This window comes from Eretmochelys imbricata, chromosome 7 (assembly GCF_965152235.1).
Source record: "Eretmochelys imbricata isolate rEreImb1 chromosome 7, rEreImb1.hap1, whole genome shotgun sequence".
NCBI lineage: Eukaryota > Metazoa > Chordata > Testudines > Cheloniidae > Eretmochelys > Eretmochelys imbricata.
Genome location: NC_135578.1, coordinates 55128312 through 55147924, shown reverse-complemented (window position 1 = coordinate 55147924; position 19613 = coordinate 55128312). Strand labels below are relative to the sequence as shown.

The window sequence follows — 19613 nt, the reverse complement described above, 5'->3', positions numbered from 1 at the left end:
CATTACCCGTTATGGCTGATGTGAATAACTGAAGGAAAATGAGTTCAACTACCACCGAGTTTACATAATGAAGTAAACTGTAGAATCTGTTAATGTTAATATCGATCTTATCTACAATAATATATGGCCTACATTTGAAAAATAACATCAGTAAATTAACATACTTTTTCAGCTGTTCATATTTTCCTGGCTCTACCAAGATAAGACAATTACATTCCTGTATTAACTTTAATAATATTGATACTGATACAGAAAAGGCAATCTGCATAATAGAGCCAACTGCAGAATTGATCTTATTTAGTATTGATCCTATTTTTCCAATAAGATGCTGCCCTGTATTCGAAAGATAATATCTGTAATAAATTCTCATTAACATATAGCAGATGATGACATCCAGAAAGAAATATCACATCCATGCCCTTTTCATGTATTAGCTTTTAAATCAATATTATAATAACAATAGTTGATTAAATAATATTTTTAGATGTGAGAGTTTGCTTCTTGAGAGTAGGTTTTTGATGGGTAGGCACAAACTGAAAATGCAATTCTCTCAAGTTGCAAGAGTGTGTATGTTGCGTCCTTGAGCAACAGAATGGGCAGAAACAGAAGGGTTGACACCTAATTTCATTCCCTTTGCTATATTTGTCAAATGAGAATCTAAGGCCAGGTTTATACTAGTCACTTTGCCAGCATTGCAATGTCAGTTCGATGTGTGATTTTTGTGCGTGCAATATTTCTATGCAGCAAAAGCCTTAGTGTACGTGCACTTATACAGGCATAAAAGGGCTCTTGCTGGGATAGTTTATTTCACACACCAAATTGATGTGAGCTATTCCAGCAAAACTTTGTAGCATAAACTAGGTCTAAGGCATTTCTATCCATTTGTGAGATTCACTATTAAAGGAAAGCAATTTTGGCATAAACTAATAACACTGATACAGACAACTACGAACTTTGGAGAGAAGCTCATGAACAAATCAAAACAAAAAGACAGTGTTGCTCAAACCCATTTCAGACTAAGGCTCTGATCCCGCAAAGACTTACACATGTGAACCATTCCACTGAACCAGAGGCCTGGTCTAACCAGCAGCAGCATGTGAGCAGAATCAGTGGGTGCTGACGAATGCACAATTCATTGTGGAATGAAGCCTAACCTCTTATCAGTACCACTTATCAGTGACTTCTGGTCACTACTACAGGACAGGCCTAACAAAGAAAATAACAGAATGCCACTAGCTGTCACCTTCAGCCCCCAACTAAAACCCCTCCAATGCATTATCAAGGATCTACAACCTATCCTGAAGGATGACCCAACACTCTCACAGATCTTGGGAGACAGGCCAGTCCTTGCCTACAGACAGCCCCCCAACCTGAAGCGAATACTCACCAGCAACCACATACCACACAACAGAACCACTAACCCAGGAATCTATCCTTGCAACAAAGCCCGTTGCCAACTGTGCCCACATATCTGTTCAGGGGACACCATCACAGGGCCTAATAACATCAGCCACACTATCAGAGGCTCGTTCACCTGCACATCTACCAATGTGATATATACCATCATGTGCCAGCAATGCCCCTCTGCCATGTACATTGGGCAAACTGGACAGTCTCTACGTAAAAGAATAAATGGACACAAATCAGATGTCAAGAATTATAACATTCATAAACCAGTTGGAGAACACTTCAATCTCTCTGGTCACGCGATTACAGACATGAAAGTTGCGATATTACAACAGAAAAACTTCAAAACCAGACTCCAGCGAGAAACTGTTGAATTGGAATTCATTTGCAAATTGGATACAATTAACTTAGGCTTGAATAGAGACTGGGAGTGGCTAAGTCATTATGCAGGGTAACCTATTTCTCCTTGTTTTTTCCTAAACCCCCCCCCCGTTCCTCAGACTGTTCTTGTTAAACCCTGGATTTGTGCTGGAAATGGCCCACCTTGATTATCACACACATTGTAAGGAGAGTGATCACTTTAGATAAGCTATTACCAACAGGAGAGTGGGGTGGGGGCAGAGAAAACCTTTTGTAGTGATAAACACCCATTTTTTCGTGGTTTGTGTGTATAAAAACATCTCCTGTATTTTCCACAGTATGCATCCGATGAAGTGAGCTATAGCTCACGAAAGCTTATGCTCAAATAAATTGGTTAGTCTCTAAGGTGCCACAAGTACTCCTTTTCTTTTTGCGAATACAGACTAACATGGCTGTTACTCTGAAACCTTTCCCTAACTAGATAATGGTGGGTGAACTCTTGTAATGATAAGTTGCAGCTCTGAGCCACGGGGACGGAAGAAAAAGAAAGCAGGGGAAGTCCTGTAAAGTAGCTGAATAAGCGTGAGCTGGAGAGGATGGCAAAGGGGAAATGGGAAAACAGGAAAGCTCCTGTAATGCTATGGTGGGGAGCCGATGGAACTAGAGGAATGAGAAGGCATCTTATAATACTGCAACATGGATGTGAGACAGGGAATAAGAACACAGAAGAGAGGTAAGAAAGCATGGCCGCTCCTGTAATGCTGCAGGACAGGGCTGTACCGGGAAGGCAGAGAAGGTTTTTGCAGTTTGCATTGTGGAAGAGCTATCCCAAAACTGGCAGTAATCCAGGTAACCACGCTGATTAGGGCTGGTTTAGTTTTCCATATGACCTCCCTGGAAACAGGTGCCTTTAATTGGTATGAGTCTCTCTCTGGCTCTGTAGAGCTGCCAGTAAAATAGCCCATTCCCTATACCACACAGGATTAGGTTTGTAGAGTACCATTTGGGAGAGCAACTGAGCAATGAAGGGCTCCATGCCCTGGAGAAGGGCAAAAGGAGAGGGAGAGGCATCACTGCCAGGTTAGGGGCACAGAGCTGTGAGATACCTGCCAACCAGCCACAGCCCAGGGCAGGAAAGGGCTGCAGGGCAGCTGGCACCCCAAGAGCCACCAGCTCACCCAGGCCTCTTTAATCCCTTCTCTGAGGCCCCCACCTCTTTAACCCCTCACCTAAATCCCCATCTCACCTCAAATCACCGGAGTTCCCTGCCCCATCCCACCCCACCCCACAGCCCCTCTAACCTCTCTGACCTAACCCATCCCTTCCATTGGGCCCCAGACCTCCCACATACCTAACCCATCCTGTCCCCCAACCCCCTCTAGGCCCCACCACCCTAATGCTGCCAACCCCCAACCTCTCCAAACCCCTCTAACTTCCCTCCCCAAACCTCTCTGAGCCCCCACATCTTCCCAAACCCCTCTAACCCCCCCACCTCTCAACCCCCCTCCTCTCAACACCCCCACCTCTCAAACCCCCCTCCTCTCAAACGCCTCTAACCCCCGCTCCTCCTCCTCTCTAACCCCCCCCATTTGAGCCCCCCACCTCCCCTAAGCCCCCGCGCCTCTGACTTCGCTCCAGCCCAGCTCCGCCCCGTCTAGTCTAGTAAAGCGAATCCGCCCCTCCGCTCTATTGACCCTACCCGGCCGCCGTCCTTTTGGTGCCTGCGCACTGTGGGCAGAGGGTAGCTGATGGCGGTGGTGGGGCTGCGCGGTGTCCGCTGGCTGCGGGCGGCGGCCTTGCTACGGGCGGCGGGGGGCCGAGCAGCCCCGCTGGGGGCCCGAGCAGGTCAGCGAGCGAGCGGCGTCCTGCGCCGCGGGTGACGGGGCAGCGCAGCCCCTAGGCAGGCCTGGGGGGCCGTGTCATTAGGCGTCTGCGGCGCCGGGCTCAGTGGAGGGAGGGGGCCGGCTTGGGGCTCTGGGTGCCCCTGGGGGAGGGGGTTGGGGGCTAATTGGGGGAGAGGGCTCGGTGGGGAGGGGGTTGGGCGCCCTTTACTTGGGGCAGTCTCTTGTGCATCCCTGGATCCTTGTCTGTGATTCAGGAATTGCAGAATCAGGTGGGGAGGAGGAGGAGCCCCGCACACAGACCCTGGATTCTTGTGTCTGATGACCCCAATGCAGGTGATTTGCTCCCTATCCTGGGGGTGATCCTGTGAAGCAGTCTCTCCTTTCACTGTCTGCCATGTATTGGGGTGCAACCATCATCGGCTGCTCCCAGCTGTGCTCTGCCCTGAACATAAGCATGGCCATACTGGGTCATACCAAAGCTCCACCTAGCCCAGTATCCTGTTTTCCAACAGTGGCCAATACCAGGTGCCTCAGAGGGAATGAACAGTACAGGTAATCATCAAGTGATCCATCTCCTGTCGCCCATTCCCAACTTCTGGCAAACAGGCTAGTGACACCATCCGTGCCAGTCCTGGCTAATAGCCATTGGTGGAGCTATTATCCGTGAATTTACCCTGTTACGATGAGACTCCCAAAGAGCTCTGACTTGTGTTTTCTGCCTTCAGCTTCGGGCTTGCCCAAGCACTTGATGCCTGGACCTTACCCCAAGACCCCAGAGGAAAGGGCAGCTGCTGCTAAGAAATACAATATGACGGTGGAGGACTATGAGCCACATCCAGATGATGGCATGGGGTGAGCTACATAAGGCACTGAGATTATTAGACCCTTGAAGAAAGGCAGAGGCAGGTATCAGCTGGTACCCGGCTGCAGGGAGGATCTATTTAACTGAAAAAAACTGAAGGGTCCTTGTGGCACCTTAGAGACTAGCAAATTTATTTGGGCATAAGCTTTCGTGGGCTAGAACCCACTTCATCAGATATATGAAGTAAAAGATACAGGAGCAGGTATAAATACATGAAAGGATGTGGGTTGCTTTACCAAGTGTTAGGTCAGTCTAATGAGATCATAGAATCATAGAATATCAGGGTTGGAAGGGACCTCAGGAGGTCATCTAGTTCTAGTCCAACCCCCTGCTCAAAGCAAGACCAAGCCCCAACTAAATCATCCTAGCCAGGGCTTTGTCAAGCCTGACCTTAAAAACTTCAGAGGAAGGAGATTCCACCACCTCCCTAGGTAACACATTCCAGTGTTTCACCACCCTCCTAGTGAAAAAGTTTTTCCTAATATCCAACCTAAACCTCCCCCACTGCAACTTGAGACCATTACTCCTCGTTCTGTCATCAGCTACCACTGAGAACAGTCTAGATCCATCCTCTTTGGAACCCCCATTCAGGTAGTTGAAAGCAGCTATCAAATCCCCCCTCATTCTTCTCTTCCGCAGACTAAACAATCCCAGTTCCCTCAGCCTCTCCGCATAAATCATGTGTTCTAGTCCCCTAATCATTTTTGTTGCCCTCCGGTGGACATTTTCCAATTTTTTCACATCCTTCTTGTAGTGTGGGGCCCAAAACTGGACACAATACTCCAGATGAGGCCTCACCAATGTCGAATAGAGGGGAATGATCACGTCCCTAGATCTGCTGGCAATGCCCCTACTTATACAGCCCAAAATGCCATTGGCCCTCTTGGCAACAACGGCACACTGTTGACTCGTATCCAGCTTCTCATCCACTGTAACTCCTAGGTCCTTTTCTGCAGAACTGCTGCCTAGCCATTCAGTCCCTAATCTGTAGCGGTGCATGGGATTCTTCCATCCTAAGTGCAGGACTCTGCACTTGTCCTTGTTGAACCTCATCAGATTTCTTTTGGTCCAATCCTCTAATTTGTCTCGGGCCCTTTGTATACTGTCCCTACCTTCCAGCATATCTACCTCGCCTCCCAGTTTAGTGTCATCTGCAAACTTGCTGAGGGTGCAATCCACACCATCCTCCAGATCATTAATGAAGATATTGAACAAAACCGGCCCCAGGACTGATCCTTGGGGCACTCCACTTGATACCAGCTGCCAACTAGACAAAGAGCCATTGATCACTACCCGCTGAGCCTGCGATAAATCAATTAACAGCAGGATACCAAGGGAGGAGAAATAACTTTTTGAAGTGGTAAGAGAGTGGCCTATTACAGACAGTTGACAAGAAGGTGTGAGTAACAGTAGGGAGAAATTAGTATTGGAGAAATTAAGTTTCGGTTTTGTAATGACCCAACCACTCCCAGTCTTTATTCAGGCCTAATCTGATAGTATCTAGTTTGCAAATTAATTCCAGTTCTGCAGCTTCATGTTGGAGTCTGTTTGTGAAGTTTTATCTCATTAGACTGACCTAACACTTGGTAAAGCAAGCCACGTCCTTTCATGTATTTATACCTGCTCCTGTATCTTTTACTTCATACATCTGATGAAGTGGGTTCTAGCCCACGAAAGCTTATGCCCAAATAAATTTGTTAGTTTCTAAGGTGTCACAAGGACTCCTCGTTTTTTTGTTTTGTTTTGCTGATTCAGGCTAACACGACTACCTCTGAAACTTACAACTGAAGTGCTTGTGGTACGCTGCTGCAATATTAAAACACTTCATGTACCCCTCAACACTCCAGAAAGGCAGTGTTCTCTAAAAGGTTAAATAAAAACAAGTCACTGAAGCTGAGTGTGCAACACATTATGGAGGGCGGAGAAATAATGTTGGGATGGAGGATGGTTGTATAGGCACTGGACTGGGATGCAGAAGGCCTGGGTTCAATTCCAGGCTCTGCCACAGACTTTATGACCTTGAGCAAGACAGACTGTATGACCTTGAGCAGGTCATTTTCTATGCCTTAGTTCCCTGTGAAATGGGGATGATATGTCCCTTCTTCAGACGGGTCTTGTGTGGCTAAATTAACATTTGTGAGGTGCTCAGTTACTATGACAATGGGGACACAAATATCTGGAATATGGTGTTAATGGTGATCTAACTGCAAAATGCCTTTCAAGTTAAATGCTTTAAATGTGGGGAGGGATGGCTTGAGATAGTCACAAGGGCAGAGGAGGAAAAGCTGAGCATATTCCAGTAGCACTTGCAATTTGCCCGTATAAAGACAAAATAAATAAACCAGGGGAAGAGGATACACCATATAACCAAAGTCATCAGTATGAAGGCAAGCAGTGCCATGTTAGTTAATGTGTTTTTAAAAGGTGTTTACAAAATACTGTAGGTTCAAGAGCTACTATAGCTAATAATTTTCTTGCTCTGTTATTCCATTTTAATAGATTTTCCTAATGATCTGTACCATACAATGGATATAAATAATTTCTGTTTTATTTGTATGTTTCCAATAGGTATGGTGATTATCCCAAACTTCCTGACCGATCTCATCATGAGAGAGACCCCTGGTATCAGTGGGACTACCCCGGTCTGAGACAAAACTGGGGAGAGCCGGTAGGGATGGTGGATCTTTTTGTTTCTACTGAGCATTAATGTTCAACTAAAATAATATTTATGTAATACTTTACCATCTCACACTGATGTTTGGAAAGGAAATCTTAGGGCCAAGAAAGTCAGGGTAAATCTCTATTCTGCCCCCTTTCCCATCCACCCCAAAAAAGGCCAAAGGATTTTCAGTGTCCATACAGATGAGACAGGGCATCTGTACCTTAGTATCTTCCACAGTAAGTTGAAGGGCTGAGTCAATCATACTGGGATTTGAACGTGTATCGAAGAGTCTTAAATGCTTCAGATCCGATGTCTGCATCACTAAACCATCCTTTCTGCTAGATCACAGAAGTTCACGCCCTCTCAGCCCAGTGGGTCCTGCCACTGCTGTCACTGGTTCTGGGGTTGCTTTTCAATGGAATGGGTGCTGGGTGGCCTTTTCCCTAGAAACTGCTTGAAACTTCCTTTCTGACACTAGAAAAGTAGACTTAAGAGCCAACTCCTAATGACTAGTAACTTTTGCTGGTAAGAGAATGTGGGGTTTCTGTAGGTGGTTGAAACTGAACCATAATTATTTCACTTGGTGGATGACATGAGCTGTCCCTAAGCAACAGAACGAGAGGGAAAACAAGCTTTTGTGTGCGTACTGGGGATTCCAAAGTGCCCGGTTGAAGAAATTGATTATAGCGGAGGGATAACTAAAAGGAACTCAAGGCAGTGTTTTTACCCTGTAGTAATGCTGCGACTTGAATTTACGTTGAGTAGTTATCTAATCTCTCTCAGTACATTCTCTCATGTAGCGAGGATCATAGGTGCAGTATAGAAAGGCTTGGGAATCGTCAGCTTGGCTATTGAGCTTTTAAAAGCAATGGTGCATGAGAAGTGTTGCAGTGATTCAAGATACCTATGTGCTTTGGCTCTCTCTAATGCTGAGAAGGCTCTGTATTAATATTTGCTGTCCCTGGGGTGATTTGGGGTTGTGGTAATTTCCCGTTGCACGTACTGTCTCTTGGTCACAGTGGAGCACAAGTTCTTTCAGTGAGAAGTGTTGGAAATAGTAAAAACTGCCCTCTTTGCTTGTAAGAGATGGTTTCGTTTGTAATGGTGAGAGTATGGCTCCCCTGGTGTTAGATCAAACAGCTGTGCAGTCAGACCCACCATCAGCCACCATCTGAAGTAATGAACTGGGAAGTGAAGACAGTATGTGATCAGAAATATTGAGTTGTCTGCATTCTGGTTATGTGTTCTGCTTAGCTGCTCATGTTTAAGATGCTTGACTTTTAGCTTCTAGGCTGAAAGCCCCTTGTGAATGAGAAGCTTAAATGTGCATCTGTTCAAGCAATTGTATTCAACCTGTGGAGGTCATAGGATAACTCCCATCCCATCTTTAATCTGTTAGAGTTAAATAATGGTGCCTGGTGCATTATAGACAAGTATGTAGATAAGGAACCTGTTCCAAAGTAGCAGGAAATCACTTGCGATTATTTTGCTGTTCTAACTCCACTCAGCAATATACATTTGTGGGGTCCTCGGATGCCAGGAACTCCTCACAAACCATTGTACTAATTCCTGCTGTGCCTTTTTGTGAAGCACCATGAGAACAAGAGGTTTGGAGACACAGTTGAAGTGGTTGTGGGTGGATAAATGTGGGTTCATGGTATTTTTTGAAAAATAAACAAAAATTGAAGTAATATCGTTTAATTGTTTGAGCAGAAAGCTGGAACTCAGGGTTCCTGAATTCTGTCCTTGACCACCAGCAACTCACCATGACCTTGGACAAGTCACTTAGTTTCTCTGTGACTGTATCCCCATCTGTAAAATGAGGGTAACATTTTCCTTCTGGTAGTGTTGTGATGTCTAATGTCTGCAAATTGCATTAAGTTTCTCGGATGAAGAGCCAGAGAATTGTAGAGTGCTACTGGAATAATGTAACCGAGCCTCTCCCTTTATTGTTTAGATGCACTGGCACTTTGACATGTTTCTCCGGACCCGTGTTGACACGTCCCCCACTGTGGTACCCTGGCACACCATGCGCAATCAGTTCTTCTTCTTTATTGGCTTCATGCTGTTTATGTTCTGGCTTGGAGAAATGTACCCATCCTACATGCCTGTGGTGAGTAATGAGGTGGGGCAGGGGGAATAGGTCTCCTAAGAACGGTTGCTGCATGCCGCTGCCAGATGCCCAGAGCAGTGTCCTCTTGAGGTTGAATAACTTGGGATACGAAAGACCCGCTGCGCCAGCGGTGTGGCTTTGGACAAGTCACTTAGGCCCAAGTCCTCAGAGGTACTTAGGCATTTAATTCCTGTAGAAATCAATAGGAATTAGATGCTAAAATACCTTTCAGGCTGTTGGCCTTAGTGTCTCAGGGCCCCACTGTCTCCATCTGTAATAGTGGTAGAACATTTTGCTTCAGAGTGGTGCTGTGAGTGTTGCATGGTGCATCAAAGAGACAAAACACTCTGTGAGTGTGAAGTATTTGCCCACAGGTTTTCTAAGTTGCCTGTTTGAATGTGTTGAGCTTGCTGCTTCACAGTTATGTTCCTCTGCAGGGACCGAAGCAATATCCCTACAATAACCTGTACCTGGAGCGAGGGGGCGATCCCAGCAAAGAGCCCCCAGAGGTGAAGAACTATGAAATCTGAAAGATGCATGGAAATGTAGCTCTTCTCCTGGGACATTTACTCTGGGGGTCCTCCAGAATGTTCACTGCAGGATGCACTAAACACTTGTTCTCTAAGACATTTACTCTTAATGAAATATATTGTGAAAATTCTTGTGGTGGATTTCTTTTCTTTGAAGAGGCTATAAAGTGGGCAGTGACGTTACAGTGACTCCACCATTGTCTCTGAGCGTGGGTCGAATTCCCTTGTGTATAGGATGGTGCTTCAAGAAGAAGGCCAGGGGTGTTGATCCTTATGAATCTGTGTGTAAGATGGACACTGGAATTCTTTAGATAAGTCTGATTCCAGTGCCAGCTACCAAGGTTGTCCTTGCAGCTGTTGGAAGGAGAAGAAAGTAAAACAGAATTCTATTATGTTCAAAGATGGACACAACTCCTTTGGGTTATTCAAGTCTTCCATGATGCCATCTATACTATGAATAATTCTACTTCCTCATTGGGTTGGCTCTTCTTTCTCACCCCTCCTCAGGCAGTAGCTGCAATCAAAGTTTAAGGGTTGCCTTATGTACTGGTTGGTTAGGACCACAGAAGAACCTAGCCTTTGAAGTGATACATCTCACTTTAGATAAACCTTCCATCCCTCACACAGGACAAAATCTCCCTCTAATCTTATACCCATTTTTGAGCAGTAGTGCTGCTTACCACAGTCTGCCACGTTAGTGTAGGAGTAACCTATTGCTGTGTCTTATTGACCTTGGCTGTTGAGGGCATGGTTGGTCTTCTGAACTCAACAGTTATTCCCCAATGGTTTAGAGAGTTTAAGGAGTGTATGTAGTAGCATACTTCATCCGATGAAGTGAGCTGTAGCTCACGAAAGCTTATGCTCAGATAAATTTGTTAGTCTCTAAGGTGCCACAAGTACTCCTTTTTGTGAATACAGACTAACACGGCTGCTACTCTGAAAGTAGCAGTATGTTACTTTCCTTAAATAATTTCAGTGTGTTGCCTTTTGCCTAGAAGTAAACAAAAGCATTTTCTAAAGTTCTTAGACCTCAAAGCTGCGGTAAGTGTTCAGCAGGTGTTTGAAACTATAGTAAAGAACAGAATTATCAAACACATAGATGAACACAATATGTGGGGGAAGAGTCAACATAGCATTTGTAAAGGGAAATCATGCCTCACCAATCTATTAGAATTCTTTAAGGATGTCAACAAGCATGTAGACAAGGGTGATCTAGTTTATATAGTATACTTGGACTTTCAGAAAGCTTTTGAGAAGGTCCCACACCAAAGGCTCTCAAGCAAACTAAGCAGTCATGGGATAAGAGGGAAGGTCCTGTCCTGGATCAGTACCTGGTTAAAAAATAGGGAATAAATGGTCAGTTTTCACAGTGGGGAGAGGTAAATAGAGGAGTCCTCCCAAGGATCTGTACTGGGACCTGTGCTGATCAACGTATTCATAGATGATCTGGAAAAGGGGTGAAACAATGAGGTGGCAAAGTTTGTAGACAATACAAAATTAACCAAAATAGTTAAGTCCAAAGCAGACTGCAAAGATGGAGATCTCCCTAAACTGGGTGCTTAGGCAACAAAATGGCAGATGAAATTGAATGTTGATAAATGCAAAGTAATGCACACTGAAAAACACAATCTCAACTATACACACAAAATAATGGAGTCTAAATTAGCTCTTACCACTCAAGAAAGAGATCTTGGAGTCATTGTGAGTAGGTTTCTGAAAACATCTATTCAAGGTGCAGTGGCAGTCAAAAAAGCTAACAAAGTTAGGATCCATTAGGAAAGGGATAGATAAGACAGAAAATATAGCTCTATTATATAAATTCATGGTATACTTACACCTTCAATACTGCATACAGTTCTGGTCGCCTCATCGCAAGAAAGATATATTGGAATTAGAAAACATACAGAGAAGGACAACAATGATTAGGGGTATGGAAGAGCTTCCATATGAAGAGAGATTAAAAAGACTGGGACTGTTCATCTTAGAAAAGATGACAGAGGGATATGATAGAGGTCTGAAATGATGACTGGTGGGGAGAAAGTGAATAAGGAAGTGTTTTTGCCCCTTTGCATAACACAAGAACCAGGACTTACCCAACTAAATGAATAGGCAGCAGGTTTAAAACAAATATAAGGAAGTACTTCTTCATCTAACATACAATCAACCTGTGGAACTTGTTGCCAGGGGATGTTATGAAGGCCAAAAGTATATCTAGGTTCAAAAAAGAAGTAGATACGTTCATAGAGGATAGGTCAGTCAATGGCTATTAGCCAAGATGATCAGGGACACATCCTCATGTTAGTATCTCACTGGAAGTGTCACATACAGTGGAGGTCTTTGAGGAAGCACATAGAGGGATAGTTTGGGGTCCAAGGAACAGCTGAAAGATACAGGCATAGCCAATACTGGGCTAAAGCCCTGGTTGTGCCCCCTTCTCTTACCTGGCACAGTAATTGAATGCTCCAGTGTTGTGTGGAATACAAGAAGGGAGCAGGGGGTTACTATGGGGTGGGGTAGAGTGTAGTGAATAAATGTCCCAGTGTGGGAGGGGGATAGTGGAGATGTGGTTAAAGCCAGAGTGTGAGATACTACAACAAAGGGAAAGGGGGAGTGCCCCAGTGGGGTGGAGGGGTTGATACCTGGGGGGCAAGTAGTGGGGGGTTCATGCCTCAGTGGAGGGAGGAAGTGCGGGGGGGGGGGTGATGCCCCAGTGGAGCAGAGTCCTGTTGGGTAGATACCTAGGGGGGTTGATGCCCCAGTGGAGGGTTGATGCCTCAGTAGAGGGAGTCCCTTGGTAGGGTTGCCAGGCATCCAGTTTTTGTCCGGATGCTCGGTCAAAAAGGGACCCTGGTGGCTCCGGTCAGCACCGCTAACCAGGCTGTTAAAAGTCCGGGTGACGACGCAGTGGGGGCCTGGGGCCAAGGCAGGCTCCCTGCCTGCCTGCCCTAGCTCAGTGCAGCTCTGGGAAGCAGCTGCCAGGTCCTTGTGGCTCCTAGGCGCATGCACAGCCAGGGAGGCTCTGTGCACTGCCCCCTCCCTGAGGGCCGGCTCTGCAGCTCCCATTGGCTGGGAACCACGAGTAATCGGAGCTGTGGGGGTGGCACCTGCCTCACTGAAACTCCCTCTCAGAGCCCGCCTCAACACTCCAACCCTCTACCCCAGCCTGGAGTCCCCTCCCGCACCCAAACTCCCCCAACACCCTCACCCCAGCCTGGAGCCCCCTCCCGCACCCAAACTCCCCCAACACCCTCACCCCAGCCTGGAGCCCCCTCCTGCATCCCAAACCCCTCATCCTTGGCCCCACCCCAGAGCCTGCACCCCCAGCTGGAGCCCTCACGCTCCCCAAACTCCAGCCCGGTGAAAGTGAGTGAGGGTGGGAGAGACTGAGGGAGGGGGAAGGGAGCGAGCGGGGGCGGGGCCTCGGGGAAGGGGCGAGGCAAAGATGTTCCCCATTTGGGCAATGAGTTGGAAAGCCTAGGCCCTGGGGGTTGATACCCGGGGGGGCTGATGCCGCAGGGCATGTGGGGGCAGAGATGGGGGGAGGCGTTTGATGCCCCAGTTGGGGGCGGGGTTAGTGTGTGTGTCTGAGGGGAGGAGTCATATTATACACTGATCGGCAGGAGACGCTTCGCGGGCGGAGCTCTTTGGGTTGTTGGCGGCCACCATAGAGCAGGGAGTCCCAGCCGCCCTGGGTCAGGAGTCGCGATAGGGAAGGTACCGGAGCCGGTAAGGGCCGCTCCGCCGGCCCCTGTCGTTCCCCCCCCCGGCGCGGGCCCTTCCCACCCAGGCCCAGCCCCAGCACGCCCCCGCCGGCCGATCCCCCCACGCAGGCGCGGGCCCGGCTCTGGCGCGGCCACTGACAGGGAGCCCCCTCCCCGAGCGCCCAGTCCCGAGCCTCCGCGCGCCCCGGCCGGTTCTGAGAACTGGGGCCCCGCCCGGAGCGGCCGCGCCGCGCCGCGCCGCGCCAGGCAGCCACGAGGCCGCCCGGGGGTCTGAGTGCGGCCGCCCCACGGACGGGCTGGAGATCGGTGGCGTGGGCGCTCTGGGGTCTGGGCCCCTACCTGCGGGCTGGTTTCACGCGTGGGTCGTCGCACAGCTCTCTGCTAGTGGCCACATCCGCAGCCCTCTGAGCCCCTCTGGCTTGGGAGTGTCAGTAGTCCTCTGTAGTACAGCAGCACCCAGGGGCCCAGCCGCGCTCGGCGCTGTACGGCCACATAATGAGAGACAGTCCCTGCTCCCAGGAGCTTAGAGTCGTCAGGCGACACCGGTAAAGGGTGGAGGAATAGGAGTGTGTTTTTAACTTGGTGAGGTTGTGTAAGGGTACGTGGGAAGCGAGTGGCAGAGCTGGGATTGTGATCCCAGTTCTCCTGTGTCCCAGTCCAGTAATCACTAAGCTGTCCATTGTGTGTACCGCAGTGCAATGTAGGGCTGAGTATTAGCCCTGTATTCTTGAAGGAAGGTAGGAAGTCCTTTTGTAGGTTGCCGTGTGTTATGCTGAGTCCTGCCTTCCAAAAAAAAACCCTCCTTGCACGCTGCAGTGGCTTTGCAACTGGCGTTAGAGCCATTCCAGTGTCTCCCCTTTGGGTTCCTACTGCCTGATGTTTACTTTTATTTATTAAAATAGGCTCAATCTAGGACAGTGAGAATTAGGGGAGAGAGAGATCAGGGAATCCAAACAGAGGAGCATGTAGTATAGTGAGGGCTTCTGATTTTAGGTTTTAATTGATAAATGCCAATAAAACACACCCTCGATTTAAAAAAAAAAAAAATCTGTGTTTATCCAATCAGCACTGGAAAATGATTACTCAATTCATGCTGACTTCACTCCTTTCCCAGTGCAGTTTGTTTATACAGGCGATGCTTCCTGTTTTGTAGCTAAGCACTTGTGTACACAGAACTGTAATGTGGACTGCAAAGGTGTGATTTCTGAAGTGCAATAACAGCACATTAATAGGTCCGTGTAGACCCTACCAGTGCACACTAAAGGTTCCCTAGTGCACTGTGCAGTGCAGTGCAGTTTGAAACAGTACTATGTGTATGTACAAAGAGAGCCCCAGAAAACCCTGATTTTTGGACATCTACCTGGAAGTCAAAAATTGCTAAAAATAAATTCTGAAAAATGAAATTAATAAGCCCAGAAAAACAGAAGCCCTAAGGGTAACCTAGTGTGTGTGGCACTGAACTAGCACTCAGGAGACCTGGGCTTAATTCCCAGTTCTGTCATTGGCTTCCCTTTCTGTGCCTTATTTTCCCTTCTGTAACACTGAGCTAGGGTACTGACCTCTGTAGTAAAGCACTTTGAGATCTAAAGACAAAAAGTACAATGTAAGAGCTAGGTATTGTTAATTCTAGGAGGAAGTTTTGAGATTTGGGTTGAGTAGGGAGGTCTGTAGGAAGGGATTTCAGGTTGACAGTGTTGGGATTGTAAAAGAGGGAGTTGATCTTATTAAAGGGGGATTGGGAATGCTGTTATCAGGCCAGTTGTTGGGTTCTGGCTGCTGTTACTACAGTATCAGTTGTAGCTATTTATAATGCCTCCATCACTACAGTAGCTGGGCACCTGTGTTTCCTGTGTAGATGATATATTGCTGCCTCCTTTAGCAGTGTTTGTATGATCCATCAAGAAGATGAGAGAGATTGTTTTAATTTTGACAGCTGGGTATCTCAATACAGTACCTTCTCTTCCCTCATGTCCCTGGTGGACGGGGCTTGTCTGACCTGCTAGGCCTAGGTTCCCCCATTCCTAGAGTACTTCCCTCAGGACACTTTGCAACAGATTGTGGCTAAGAGAGGCTTCTGGGAGTGCTGAGTGTCAATAGCAGCTGAGACTTGTTGCTATCTGGGATTTGTCAACTGCTCCCCTCCTGCAGATAGTGTAGGAATTGATATGACTAATGAAAGAGATCTTGAAAGAAGCCTGAACTTTCTCAATGACCTGAGATGTTACTTCTAGAACTAGATAGAACGCCAGATGGTGCACTCTCCCTGTGAATCCTGCTGATTTAATAATTTCACAGCTGTCTGGCTCTTCCTACAGCAGCCAGAAGAGGTAGCTAGAAGACTGTTTCCTTACTTTGAGGGTCATTAATCCTGTCCTGGACACAGAGAGATAAAGTGTGCAGAAACATCATGGAATTCTGAAGGCTCTTGGTTACTGACTATCCTTGATCTTGTCCATCAGTGTAGGGCTCAGAGCTGCGGTTTTGCCTTCAAGCCTGAAACAGCAGATTGGTGTCCCGAAAACCCCTCCTACTGCGGAGTGAGACACTGTTGTCCCCAAAAGGCCCCCAGTGCCAATTCATTTGACCTGAATTGATTTCTCAGCCAAAGTAAATGGAAGGTGCCTGGAAGGCCTGTGAGATTGTAACCTCTTGGCTGGATCACTCTAATCCAGTTTATTTCGGCCTTCCTTTGTTCTGCTGACATAAAATTTGGTAGCATAACTACTCCACTGGCTTGAGAACCAGGGATGCCCATGTTCTGGAGTGGCAGCCTCTTCAACAGCATGGTCCAGGGTCTCTCTCTTAGTATTGTTAATATCTGGCTAGTCCAAGTGACGCACTCTCCATTATTATTACTTATGTTACTGTAGCATCTAGAAGTCCAGGTGTGGACTTCATTTCACTCTCTATATAAATACAGACCCGTCCTTTCCCCAAGGAGTTGATATCTAAGTATAACACAAGAGCTAACAGGTGCATTCAGACAGATGGGGGAGTACAAGTAAACAGTGAGAACACTGACCAGCATCTTGGGTCAAGTGTTTTGTAGGCATCATGGCAAAGGAGCGTTCAGAGGAGGGATTTGAAGGTGGATTACGCATTGGTTTTGTGGATGTTTATGCAGCGAACCTCCCAAGCATGTGGGCACTGGGGGAGAAAGAATGAAGGTGTTTGAAAATGTAACAAATGGGCAGTGGGTACTGGCATCAGGGACTGATCGAAGGTGAGCACTGACAACTCAGTAGCTAATGAGAGCTGATAGGTAGAGTAGGGATTGACGGTGAAGGGCCTTGAAAGTGAATGTCAGCAGCTTATGTTTGCTGCCCTGCAGAAGGGGAAGCCACTGGAGGATTCAGGAATGACATAGGTTAATGATCTTTGCAGCTGCATTGCCAATATAGAGTCAGGCTAAACAATACACTCTTTGATGTGCTGTGTCCTGCTGGGGTAGCTGGTTGGGACTACCGACTGTCCTAGGTATTGGGTGTGGTCTCTAGGGGACTGGATGCAAGACCTTCCCTTGACATACTCGTGGGTACATGTGATGTCCTCCCTGGCCAGGCTCAAGACTGTAGATTCTTTTATAGCGTATTTGTGCTTCATTGCTCTAATTTAGATTGTAAGCCCCTCCTAGCAGGGCTTTCTTTGTTTTTGCCTGTTAAATGCCAGGCAACAGCAATCAACACAGGGCAAGGAAGACCTTGAAAATGTTATTCAGATGCCACTCACCCCAGCTGCGTCCCTGGTGGTGGCCCGTGGTCCCTTTCTTCTCTCTCCTAATGATTGCTATTCCCTTCCCCGTCTTCCAGTGATCTAGTTTGGAGGGAAGAGACCTCCTGGCTGCTTTGGGGTGGTGTTGCTTGGTAGAGGGCAGGAGACCCTTTACTAGGCGGGAGACAGGGAGCCCCATGTGTACAACCTGCTCCTGTGTTGATTGCACTGAGGAAGCAGGAGCCAGCAGAGAGCCAGGTAAGGCGGCTTCAAAGAAGCCCCCAGCTGCTGTCCCAGTCTCTAACGTCAGTGTGGTCCGTGAGTGCTCAGCATACTGGGGGGGGCGCGGCTTGGCAGCTCTACCTTCCTCCAGGAAGTGCCTGCTGCTTCCCTCTCCCTCATGTGCCAAAAGTAGGCTAAACTGATCTCAGTTTCACTCCCCATGACTAGTATGCGGAGCTGACCATGAGGGTTTTTCTGGAGCCATGCCGGAGAGAGGTGCCTGACAGAGAGTCTGATAGAGCCTAAAAGGAAAGGGGGCAGAGCATGCACTTCAGGGCATGAGAACAAACATATAGCTCTCTGTCTTCCATGAGCCGCTTTGTCTGCTGCTGCTGGGGGGAGACTCTTTCCACCCCAGAGCCCTAGGATGCCTAGGGAAATGGTCATGTGATCTGTGCTGTATAGCCTCTGATCAGATCCCCCCTGGGCCTCTGATAAATTAGGGTGAGCTTAGCATGAGAATGGCAGCAGGTAGCATGAGCTTCAGTAGATTCCACAACAGATTAACACTCACAGCATTAAAGAAATTCTGATCAAGCAGCCTGCCCTGTAATGAAAGGGGAAGGCCTTTGGTGGAGGAGAGGGACAAGAAGATCATACCGCTTGCTAGCTCCAGGTACACTGGGAATACCTACCAGACTCCCCTTCTGCACACACTTCAGCTAATCAGTGTCCCTGGTTACACATAGGCCGAACTAAGGCTGGAAGTGGTTTCAAATCTGATGTCTAATACACGTTGACTGGCCTTTGGGGATGGGCCCCTGAAATCAGAGAATGCATCCATGACAGAGAACTCTGCTAGGAATAATCATTCCAATTCTAGCATGGATAGGGCAAAGTATGGAATGCAGATACTTCCTATGTCTGGCCTATGCTAATGAGTGTTACAGTGTCTATTCTATAGAAACTTGTAACACAGATCAGATTCTAGAACTCAGTCCTGATCCTAAAGCTCGGTCCTAACTGTGTTCCAATAGCCAGTGGACTATGGGTGAGTTTGGAATATTACTGTGCTATGTGTATTGCAGTAGTATCTAATCCCATTTCCCAAGAATTAGGGAAGCTTTTTTCCCATTTTGCAAGCAGGGGCAACTCCTGTACTGAAATGCTGAGTGAATTGCCTGGGGTCGCTGATGGAGTCATTGTCAGAATGGGAATTCAGCACTTCATGATTTTGAGCACGAGACCACTTATTTCACTGTTCACAAACTGAAGCAGAATTCCAAGTGAATTTCCTTTTGGGCCTTTGAATGATATGGAAGTGAGAATAACATGCATTAGCTAAATCAGATAATGTAGCAGTTTGCCTTGTTCTATGTTACCGCATCTCTTTTGAGTTTTCCCTGCTCATTTTAACTCTGTGTATGTATTGACATCAGTATGTTCAGTGAGCTTACAACCCTGTGAGTAGCTTAGCTTGAATGCCCTTCTGTAGCTAAATGAAACCAAACCCAGACTGAAGACTTAAGTATGTAATTTAGATCCCTTTCCTGTAACTGAGGGTCCTCTGTAATGAGAGTATGGGAAGAGCTCAAGCCACAAAGTAGAGTCACATACTGGAACCTGGGTTAATTTGGATTTTTTAATGAATTCCCAAACACCCCAACTCAGCCCTGCTAAATGCTATTCACCCACCAGGATTTATTTTAACATTTTACAGGTAGGCAAGTAGATTGTGTGGCTGGGTTGGTGAATTTCCATGCTGACGTTGCAAGACTGTGCTAACCCCAGTATACATCTCTTCTAGAATCCAGAAAATGAAGCTAAAGGAAATTGAGCGAACAGCTGTTCAGGTGTGGAGTCCAGCAAGCAACCACCCCATCTACCTAGCGACAGGTACAGCTTCCCCTAGCCGTAGGATTCATGTGAGAATGAAAGTGGGAGCCACACAGGTGGTGTAACCATCCATTATATGCAGTGCAGAGAGACAGGACTATCTTATATTCCATCAAGAACCACTTGAATTCTTTTTTGAGCTGATTAAAGTGATATTGGCAAGATAAATATCAGGATCTATTTTTTTAAAAGGTGACTAGTGACTTTTGGATGCCCAGCTTGAGACCTTGAAGGAGACTGCTTTTCAGAGTGTAAATTCTCAGACCTTTCTGATGTAACGTCTT

At 47.1% G+C, this 19613-nt stretch overlaps 2 protein-coding genes across 8 annotated transcripts in view; both read left to right on the top strand.

Annotated features, from left to right (window-relative positions):
- The first annotated feature begins 3486 nt into the window (after positions 1–3486).
- On the top strand, positions 3487–9909 carry NDUFB8 (NADH:ubiquinone oxidoreductase subunit B8). Its single transcript, XM_077822613.1, has 5 exons — positions 3487–3612; positions 4337–4463; positions 7042–7141; positions 9093–9248; positions 9686–9909. Exons 1-5 carry the CDS (start codon positions 3516–3518, stop codon positions 9776–9778), a joined length of 573 nt encoding a protein of 190 aa, XP_077678739.1. The 5' UTR covers positions 3487–3515; the 3' UTR covers positions 9779–9909.
- A 3477-nt stretch (positions 9910–13386) lies between these two features.
- The window catches only part of SEC31B (SEC31 homolog B, COPII component), a 39999-nt gene continuing 33772 nt past the window's right edge, over positions 13387–19613 (top strand). For 3 of the 7 annotated variants that reach the window (XR_013346580.1, XM_077821147.1, XM_077821142.1), the window contains exons 1-2: positions 14027–14045; positions 19241–19329. Coding sequence is in view for 6 of the 7 variants with exons in the window: in XM_077821147.1 (XP_077677273.1) it covers positions 19251–19329 (79 nt within the window). In the remaining variant the exon portion in view is untranslated. Of the gene's footprint in view, positions 13505–14026; positions 14046–16973; positions 17470–19134; positions 19154–19240; positions 19330–19613 lie in introns of those variants that run through there. The other 4 variants (XM_077821143.1, XM_077821144.1, XM_077821145.1 and 1 more) reach the window with 4 other exon arrangements.

What these genes read in the sequence shown, in the direction of transcription:
- NDUFB8 (XM_077822613.1), top strand. Translation starts at nt 3,516, where the DNA reads ATGGCGGTGGTGGGGCTGCGCGGTGTCCGCTGGCTGCGGGCGGCGGCC. An exon ending in CCCGCTGGGGGCCCGAGCAG is followed by an intron (nt 3,613 to 4,336) that starts GTCAGCGAGCGA and finishes TTCTGCCTTCAG; the next exon opens with CTTCGGGCTTGCCCAAGCAC. An exon ending in CATCCAGATGATGGCATGGG is followed by an intron (nt 4,464 to 7,041) that starts GTGAGCTACATA and finishes TGTTTCCAATAG; the next exon opens with GTATGGTGATTATCCCAAAC.